General features: G+C 42.4%; 1 protein-coding gene across 3 annotated transcripts in view; it reads right to left on the reverse strand.

The window, feature by feature from the left end:
- Positions 1 to 10,521, reverse strand: part of SLC9A7 (solute carrier family 9, subfamily A (NHE7, cation proton antiporter 7), member 7) — a 137,842-nt gene extending 127,321 nt beyond the window's left edge. For 2 of the 3 annotated variants that reach the window (XM_011938687.1, XM_011938688.1), the window contains exon 1: positions 10,294 to 10,521. In XM_011938687.1, coding sequence (XP_011794077.1) covers positions 10,294 to 10,459 — 166 coding nt within the window. In that variant the 5' untranslated portion in view covers positions 10,460 to 10,521. The remainder of the gene's footprint in view (positions 1 to 10,293) is intronic. The other variant, XM_011938689.1, reaches the window with a different exon arrangement.
- Positions 10,522 to 10,527: the final 6 nt, after the last annotated feature.

Here is a 10,527-nt window from a genome sequence, read left to right on the forward strand (position 1 = left end):
AGGGAAAGGGAAAGGGAAAGGGAAGGAAGGGAAAGGGAAGGAAAGGAAAGGGAAGGAAAGGAAAGGAAAGGGAAGGAAAATAAGGACTCTAACACATACCTCTACGTGAGTGTTCATAGCAGCATTATTCACAATAGTCAAAAGGTGCAAATAACCCAAGTGTCCACCAATTGATGAATAGATAAATGTGGAGTGTGTATGTGTGTGTGTGTGTGTGTGTGTATGTACACACACACTGCAGTATTATTCAGTCACAGAACGGAATGAAGTTCATATATGCGCTATACAACATGGATGAACCTTGAAAACATTATGCTAAATGAAATAAGCCAGATACAAAGGACAAATATTATATGAAGCCACTTATATGAATGATCGAATGATCTAGAATAGGCAAACTCACAAAGTCAGAAGGTAGATTAGAGGCTATTAGGGGCTAGAAGGAGAAGGAGTGGGGGATGGGGAGTTACTACTTAACTGGAAGAGTTTCTGTTTGGAGCAATAAAAAATCTTTGGAAATAGTCAAGATGGCCATAAAACTTTGTGAATATCATAAATGTTATTAAATTATACAGTTAAAAATGGTTAAACTGGCAAATTTTATGTTATATATATTTTACCAAAAGAAAACATAAACAAAAAACTACCATGTGACTTATCAGCTAAATACATACTTTTCTGAAAACACACATTATTTGTATACTCATTTATTCCTTAATCCTCCTTCCTTAAACAGTCTGCTGCAATTCAGGCAAATGTTTTCACACACAAAGGTTTCCTTCTCAGAAACTTCACTGTCAGTGTGAAGCTGAGGCATAAGAACTGGAAGGAGGAGGGGAGGGAAGAACTTGAAGGAAGGACCTCTAATGCTAGGTAGTGTTACAACATCTTATTTTTTGATAGACAAAGTAGAATGCATTAAACAAACACTTCTGGAGCATCTACTAGGTGTCAGGCACTGTTCTAGGGTCTGGGGAGACAGCACAAACAAAAGATAGATATCTCTGTCTGCCCAGGGCTTACATTCTAATGTAGTTTGGAAAAGCTCACCAGAAGATTCTGATATGCCCATCACAACTAGCATAGAGTAGAGAGACATGAGAGCTGAACAGACCCAGCCCTATCCACCTCCCCACCTCTATGATAGTGAGGTCTAGAGATGAGAATGTTTTCAAGCAACTACTCTCACATACGAAGGCACTCTGAACAGCTCTTAACATTTTTTCCCCTAAAACACTGGTAGCCTTCTGTCATATCAATGGAATAACACCTGGAGTGTGACCTTTGGGCTGAAAGGAGCAGGCATTTTGCTCCTACTCATTCCTCATGCCTCATTCCTCACTGTTCTATCCTGGAGCTTGAGGGCAAAAGTCCTAGCTAACATAAAAGGGTCAACTTTGGGCCAGGCACAGTAGTCACACCCTAATCCCAGCACTTTGGGAGGCTGAGGTGGACAGATCACTTGAGGTCAGGAGTTTGAGACCAGCCTGGCCAACATCGTGAAACCCCGTCTCTACTAAAAATACAAAAATTAGCTGGGCGTGGTGGCGCATGCCTGTAATCCCAGCTACTCGGGAGGCTGAGGTAGGAGAATCGCTTGAACCAGGGAGGCAGAGGTTGCAGTGAGCAGAGACCGTGCCACCACACTCCAGCCTGGGGGATAGAGCAAGACCGTCTCAAAAAGAAAAAAGAAGAAAAAAAGGGTCAACTTTGCTTTGTTTTCTACTCTGGGCATAGATTTCCCTCAGAGACCTCCTGGGAAGTGGTAATGGGGCAGGATTCAGGTTCTGCTCTATCCTGGCCAAATATATCCTCAGCTATACTGAGTTCATCCTTTAATAGATCCCAATTTCCCAATTTCAAACATGTGACCCTAAACAAAGGAGGAACTTGACCTAGGTTTCAATTTCTTCACCTGGGAAAATGGGACCAATATTAGGATCTTCAAATAGCTTTATTTTTGGAGACAGGGTCTCACTCTGTTGCCCAAACTGGAGTGCAGTGATGCAATGACAGCTCACTGCAGCCTTGACCTCCCAGGCTCAAGCAATCCTCCATCAGCCTCCCAAGTAGCTGAGACTACAGGGAAATGCCACCATGCCCAGCTAATTTTTATATTTTTAATAGAGACAGGGTTTTGCCATGTTGCCCAGGCTGGTCTTGAACTCCTGGGCTCGAGCAATCCTCCTGCCTCGGCCTCCCAAAGTGCTAGAATTACAGGCATGAGTCACCACACCAAGCCTGAGCTTCAAACATTTGATGTGAAGGTTAAATGGCTTAAAGTATACAAAGTACTTAACAGAGTGACAGACTATTCTAACAGGTGCTCAATAAACAGTTACTATTTTTTTCTACTATTATTTTATTAGAAACAACATAGTGAATGTTTTTGAAGGGTGGAAACTTAAATATTCTTATTCATAATTGCCCAAACTTGGAAGCAACCAAGATATCCTTCAGTGTCCTTTACATTTGTATGTAAACTGTGGTACACACAAATCACATGCAAATCCTATTACTTCTCTTTTCTGGATTATGTATAACAAAGTATTCATCCAATACTGCAACAGAGACTGGCTAGCTGCTTTCCAAACCTGTTCCTCTTCTTCCAACTAGACTACATTTCCCTGGCTCCCTTCCAGTTAGATGTGGCCTTGTAACCAGGTTCTGTCCAACAGAAGTGGGTAAAGTGATGCGGAACATTTCCAGGCTTAGCACATAAGTCTTCCCCATATGATCTTCATTTCCTTGCTTCATTCATCAACTGGAGGAGGAGGATTCCAAGGCCATATGGGATGGGAAAGCCACAAGATGGAAGGCATCTGGTCCCTGAATCACAACGTAGAGAGAGCCACCTGCCAGTCCCTTGCACTGGTCCATTACATGAGTGAAAAACAAATTTCTCCTATGTTAAGTCACTGAAATTTGGGTTTGTTTTGTTTTAACATCTAGTATTACTGTAATATAAATGCCCATATTGATTAAAAGTCAGGTAGCATGCTTTAACTGAAAGAGAAAATTATCCTAACACATATTCTCTTGTATGTTAAACAGAGGCAATTAAAAAAGTACATGAACTTAAGAATCAAACAAAAAGTAAAATGAAAAAGAAGTTACTGGCCAGGTGCAGCAGCTCATGCCTGTAATCTCAGCATTTTAGGAAGCCGAGGCAGGTGGATGGCTTGAGCGCAGGAGTTCGAAATCAGCCCGGGCAACATGGCAAAACCCTGTGTCTACAAAAAATACCAAAACATTAGCCAGGCACGGTGGTGAGCACCTATAGTCCCAGCTACTCAGGAGGCTGAGGTGGGAGGACCACTTGAGCCCAAGAGGTCCAGGCTACAGTGAGCTGAGATTACACCTCTGCACTCCAGCCTGCATGATACAGTGAGACCCTGTCTCAAAAAAAAGAAGAAAGAAGTTACTGATTCTCAAGTCACGTAAGCCTAACATCACCTCAGGTAAACTAATGTCAAACAGTGTTAATCAGTGCTAGAAAGAGTTTAATGAGAGTAGCAGACAGGATGTACACAGCCTCACCTATACAATCTTCCAGGCAGGGAAGTTCATAGGTTGCAACCTAAGAGGGGGATTAACTTCTTTTCCAATCTTTCATCTTAATAACAATGTCAAAACATACAGAAAAGTTGAAAGAAGAGTATAAAGCATACCCTTTCACTAGGCACCTAGATTTAACAGTTAACTAGTATGTTGCAATATTTGTTTTCTCTATATAAGTGATATGTATAGTTTTGACTGAACTTTTTGAAAGTTGCATATATTAGGATTCATATACTTCACCCCGAATACTTCAGCTTGCGTCTCCAAAGAATGAGTACATTCTCCTGCATAACCTGAATTATCACACCTACAAAAAATCATAATAATTCTTTAAAATCATCTAATACCCAGTCTACATTCAAATATCCCTACCTACCCCCAAAATATCTTTTATAATTCATTTTCATGAACTAGGAGCCAATCCAGTTTCTCATACTACATTTAGCCTCTTTGACCTCCCTTAATCTAGAACAGTCACCCGGCCTTTTTATTTCCTTTGACATTGACTTTTTGAAGAGTCTAGGGGAACTGTCTTACAGATCGTCCCATATATTGAATTTATCTGATTGTTTTCTCATGGTGTTTTACAGCTTCTTTCTCTATCATCTGTATTTCCTGGAAACTGGAAGATGTGTCTAAGTCCTTGATTTGATTCAGATTAAACATATACAGGAAGGATACTACATAGGTAAAGTTGTATACTTCCTGTATACCATGATACTAGACAGTCCCACAATGAGCAAGGATACATTTGATGACTTGCTTATAAGATGGTGACTGCCAGACCTCTTCACTGTAAAGGTACCTTCTTTTCTTTGCAACAGGCAAGCAACCTGTGGGGTGATAGTACTGTGCAAGTACCATGTTCCCCAATAACCTTTCACCTAGGATTCTGGGATTCATTGAAAACCCTTGTCTAAATAAACTATCATTAGAAGTTGAAAAATTGTGATTTTTCTAATTACAGCATTCCACAAAGGTTAACTTTTTAATATTCTAAGAAATGTTTTTAGTAAATGTCATTTTTCTATTTTTTAAGATACATTTTACTTCCATTTATAACTTTCAAATAAGTAAAAGTATTATTTATATCCAGAGACTGCTTTACAAAGAACATTTTGACAATCCAAGGAAAATGCTATGTAACCACAAAGTGCAATCTCATATTTATAAAGCATTTTTTTGCTACATAAGTTATTTGCTTTATTTTTAAACAATGTTTAAATGGCAAAAGTAATGTGTCAGTATTAAAGAAAGTTCAGGTCATTTAGAAGAATATAAAGGAAAAGTACCATCTCCCCTCTCTCTCTCCCAAGAACTCATCCCGCTCCCAAAAGATAAAGCTTGCATATCCTTCCAGAAAAGCACATATATCACATATAAATTATATACATCATGTTTATGTATATACAGTATATAGTTACTGAAATATCAAATAGGATAATACTATACATGATGTTCTGTGCCTTGCTTTTTTCCACAACACTATGTGTGGACAGTAGCCTTAAAAGGACATCTTAAAACACGTCTTTTTATCAGCTGCATAGCATTCCTTTATGGGAATGTGCTATAGTTTAACCAGTCCCATCTGATGAGTACTACAACTTATTTCCACTGCAACAAATATTGCTGTCTATATATTGTAACATGCTAGCACAAATATTTCTGATAGATTTCTGAAAGTCCAAGAATTGAAAATGCTGAATGAAAGGGTAGGTGTGGGCCGGGTACAGTGGCTCACGCCTGTAATCCCAACACTTTGGGAGACTGAGGTGGGCAGATTACGAGGTCAGGAGATTGAGACCATCCTGGCTAACATGGTAAAACCCCATCTCTACTAAAAATACAAAAAGAAATTAGCTGGGCGTGGTGGCAGGTGCCTGTAGTCCCAGCTACTCAGGAGGCTGAGGCAGGAGAATGGCGTGAACCCAGGAGGCGGGGCTTACAGTGAGCCAAGATCGCACCACTGCACTCCAGCCTGGGCGACAGAGTGAGACTCCGTCTCAAACAACAACAACAATAATAATAATAACAACAACAACAATAATAAATAAAATAAAAACGGGTAGATGTGTTGTAAATTTTTTCTAGGTATTAACCAATAGCCCACCCCAAAATATAGTTTTCCTCACTTCCACTAACTGTGTCCTAATGCATTTTAAAATTACAGCAAGTCACTACTAAAAAAACTTCAAGTAGTAAAGCCTGCCAAAGAATCACAAAGCCTAAAATGAGAATGGGAACTAATATTTACCAAGTGCTTAAGTGTCAGACACTGCACTTAACCCTTTAGAATATCTCAATAACACAGCAATTCTGTGAGGTAACATAATCTCCAATTTTCCAAAAAAGGAAGCTAAGGCTCAGAGAGTTTATCCAATGCTATACAGTTTTATAAGTAACAGGGCCAGCATTTGAACCCAGGGTTGTCTGGTACCAAAGTGAGACTATGCAGAAGCTTTTCCTGGGACCAAAGTGAGGGGCTCTTAAAAGGGGGGACTCCTGATTAACCAGGAAGGAGATGGTTTCAAAATGTTTGCTTACAGGTTCAAATGTTAATTTCATGTTACCGCAAAGAGTCATCATTTTTCCCTTTCAGACTTTGCCTATGAGCCCACTCTCAGGCTGTGCTTAGCAATCCAGCTCCACCACAGCAACAGTGAGCCCACAACCCATAGAACCTAGAGGGGCTGACCAACATCTTTTTGGAAAGGTGATAGGGGTGGTGATGGAGGAGGAGGAGGAGGAAGCGAGAAGCAGGTGGTGGGTTAGCATGGCAGAGTCAGATTATTTTGGATCCATATCAGTTGTCACAAAAACATTATGGGGGAAGTGGAACTACCGTACATCTGAGAGAGAACCACAATGAACTGGCACGGTCTGTTTATACCACCTTTCCCTGCCCTAAACACTTTCTGTTTCTGCTGCACAGACATGTAGGGCCCAATAACTTTAGGATGGCACTTAATCACATAACAGAGACAGGCACCTGGGAGCTCCCTGGCCTGACAAAACAGGTTAGACTGGTGGCAGGCAAGTGCCCTGCTGCCCTGCAGCTCCAGTGGTGGGGTCTGGGGGCTGCTTTCAACCTCTCTGGGGAGTTAGGTCTGTAGCTACCTTCCCTTGTAGCTGCCCTGGCCTGTCAGGGAGGAATGCTTACAAGTGTCTCTTGGTGGGGGGCGGGGGGGAGTTCCTTTCTGTTTAAACGTTAAGCATTCACAGTGTGTCTTTTATTTTCCTTAGGTACTCTGCACCCAAGCAAGCACTTATTATGGGATCTATTTGTGCACATCACTGCTAATGTAACATCGACTACTCTCTGAGGATAATGGAATAAAGGGAAGGAAAAAGAGGGAGAGGGAGAAGAGGGAGGAGAGGGAGGAGAGGGAGGGGAGGGAGGGAGGGAGGGAAGGAGGCAGAGAGGGAGGCAGAGAGAGAGAGAGAGAGAGAGAGAGAGAGAGAGAGAGATCCTCCCCATCCCAGACACAGGGCTCAGAAAAGCTCCATGGGCACAATTAACAATTGAAGGGTCACAAAGAAAATTGATAACATAATGTGATTTAAATAGGGAGAAGCAGGCGTCAAATTGAGTGATTTGAGGAGCATGTTAAACTGCTATTACAGCCGGGCGTGGTGGCTCACACCTGTAATCCCAGCACTTTGGGAGGCTGAGGCGGGAGGATCACAAGGTCAGGAGTTCAAGACCAGCCTGGCCAAGATGGTGAAACCCCATCTCTACTAAAAATGCAAAACTTAGCCGGGCATGGTGGCAGGCACCTGTAATCCCAGCTACTCGGGAGGCTGAGATGGAGAACTGCTTGAATCCGGGAGGCAGAGGTTGCAGTGAGCCAAGATTGCGCTACTGCACTCCAGCCTGGGTGACAGAGTGAGACTCCGTCTCAAAAAAAAAAAAAAAAAAAAATGCTATTACAAGATCAAAAAGAACAAAAGGTTATACGATGACCTCTCCCTCCCACTCCTACTTCACAGCCATCTAGTTCCTCTCCCCCAAGGAAACCAATGTTACTCATCTACTGCATGTCCTTCCAGAGATATTTTATGACTATGCCAACAAATATATAAATATAGATATAAATTTATCTTAAATGTAAATGCTGTTCCTCTCAAAGTATCACTTAAACACAAAAAGGTGGCAGAAATTAGACTGTAAAACTTTTTCTCAAAATAAAGAGTTTTGAAATTCACAGTTGAACTCCTTCATTCATAAACATTTAGAAGTTAAATTGTTTGCCTCCAGAAATTAAGTTGGGTTCCCAGCACACAGTGGATACTTAAAAAATGTTTCCTTAGGTCTTTTTGTCGTTCCTTATTCAGAGCCAAGAGGACAATTACTCACTTCCTCTATCGATATAGAGAAGTAAAATTTTATTTTTTACTATTAAAAAAGAGAAGTCTTGAAAAATTTTTACTGGATTCACTTATGTTCAAAGATTTGCTTGATGGTAGCAATCATTTCACTGTGTTTATCAAAACATCATGTTGTACATCTTAAATGCGGACAATTTTTTAAAAGATTTGCAAACTGAATTTTAAAATCACTTTAAAATCCCCATCCCAATAGTCTTCAGTATATTATGAATAATTAGCTAACCACATGACATTAGAATTCAGATTAGGGGCACCTTGAAGCAGAAGAGCAAACATACCTGAGAGAATGAAGAAATGTTTTCTCACAATTACAGACAATCCTTAAAATATTAATATTTGGCATAACCTGAGACATCACATATTGACAAACTAAATTTCTTTATACATTTAAAGAAACACTAATACTCAGAGATATAGAAAAAAATTGCACAGGAATGCTGAGATGATATTGCCTTTTCTGAACAGTCATCAGTTACACCAGAATTGTAACTTGATTGTTCACAAAATAAAACAGTACACTGTAGCACAACCAAATGGCTGAAAGATGGAGGTGAGTTTCAAAAGTACGTATCAGCAAAGGAAAATTCCACTGTTGTCTTTAAGCCTTAAGATAAAGGTGATTGAACTCCTCAGAACACTGAGTACTCTCCACAAAATATATTTTTAAATCCCCATTTATTTTCCATCCCTTGAGCACGTATTTACGAATCTGTCAAATCTACCTCCTATTTCACATTGTCCTTTAAGAAACTGGGTCTAGGGCCTATTAAATGAAAATTTTTTCATGGTTACCTATATAGAGGCAATTTTCATTTGCATCATGGCTTGGAGTCAATCACCTGCAATGACCACGTGCTTACCTGCAGGCCTGGCATCAGTCATTTATCACCAACTGACACAAACCATAGAGCTCAATAACGGTCAGGGATGGAGGCCAAAGTCTGTGTTGAGACCTATAATTTGCAATCACCAAACTCAGTTTTAGACCTGGTCCTGTTTCAAGATCTGTGTAGGTTACTACTTCTTCAAAACTAGAGGGCTCTTAACAGCACTTGCCCCTTACACGGTTAGGTTGCGAGGGCCTGGTGGCCATGAGCCCCGGCTGTTAACAACTAATCAAGAAACATGAAAAGCAAGGCCCAGAACCAAGGGTAATTTTCACATTAAAGGTTAAGGTTTTTGCTTTCCATTCTCTATCAGGGCACCTGGATGGAAACTGAATGAAGAAATCCCTCAGTATAAGTGATAAAATACAATTTTCCCCGTTGGGAACAGTCATAAAGTGGCTCGTCTATTTCGTGTGAGGATGCCAACGTGGGCTTTAACACCACCGAATTACATTCAAAAAGAGAACACCTGACTCCACTTTGGAGTCATGGGCAGGGCGATGGGGGAGGCAGGGGGCACAGCAGAGGAAGAGGGATGACTCAGATTATGGCTGACATCCATGTAATAAAGGGAGATTTGTACTGACCGCTATGCATGTAACACACTGTGTACCATTAAATCTAGAAAAGGAGGGTAGCATCAGTCCCCCCTAACAACAAAAGATGGCTGACTCCAGAATTAAAACCATGACTTTTTCTCTTCATACATTCAGAAATGTACCTCGAAGTCACTCCATGTTACCATCTTAGGAATACAAAAGCTCCTCTTCGTTTGAGAAAGCAAGTAATTGGATATAACTTCCCACTTGGGACATAAGAGCAGGAGGCGTGCCTGTCTCCCCGTCTAGGCCTGACATGGTGGTGCCACTCACTCTGGGTCCTGGACCACTGCTCACCTTTCAGCACACTTCATGCTTTGACTTTATCATTAAGAAACCTGGGGACGCGGACCTCGGGAGTGGGTACCCACCCGGGCTGACCATGGATGTGGCGTCCGAGAGGCCCCACTAACCCATACACAAGCAAAAACACTTTCAGACTTCGTCCCCACTCCCTACTGTGGCCTGTCCCCTGAGGTGATGCGGTCACCTGGGAAGCCACCCACCTCCAGCCACGACGCAGGCACACACACCCCATCGAGCTCAACTGGAGCGGAAGGTGCTGGGTAAGAGGGTTGCAACAGAGACCGAACGGGGCAGACGGAACCGGACCACCTCTGTCCCTTTCGTTTTCCTGGGTTCCCAATGCAGAAACGTGGAAATGGGGTGGAATTGTTTTTAACGGTAGCAGAGAGTCAGAAAATGCAGACAGTTGACCTTGGGAACCAACACCGTCGCAGCGGGAAACGTAAAAGAAACGGAACACGTTGGCAAGTGAAGGGGGAGCACCGCCCGGCGCCAGGAGGAGCGCGGCGGCCGAGGGGTGTGGAGGGCGGGGGTGCAACAGGGGTGCTCACCATAGATCATGGCCAGCCCGGTCTCGTGCAGAAAGCGCACCCGGCGGTGCTTGAAGAGCCAGATGGTGAGGATGGTGAGCGTGAGCAGCAGGATGAAGGTGAGCAGGCTCACGCTGTCTTGCCGGTGGCTCTCCTCCGCCTCCTTCTCAGTAGCGAGCTCCTCCATGGCGCTGCTGTCCTCAGCCGCCGCCCCAGAGGAGGAGGCCGAGGCCGCGGCCGCGACTCGCAGCCCCC

The sequence above is a fragment of the Colobus angolensis genome, unplaced genomic scaffold, assembly GCF_000951035.1.
Source record: "Colobus angolensis palliatus isolate OR3802 unplaced genomic scaffold, Cang.pa_1.0 Scaffold176, whole genome shotgun sequence".
NCBI lineage: Eukaryota > Metazoa > Chordata > Mammalia > Primates > Cercopithecidae > Colobus > Colobus angolensis.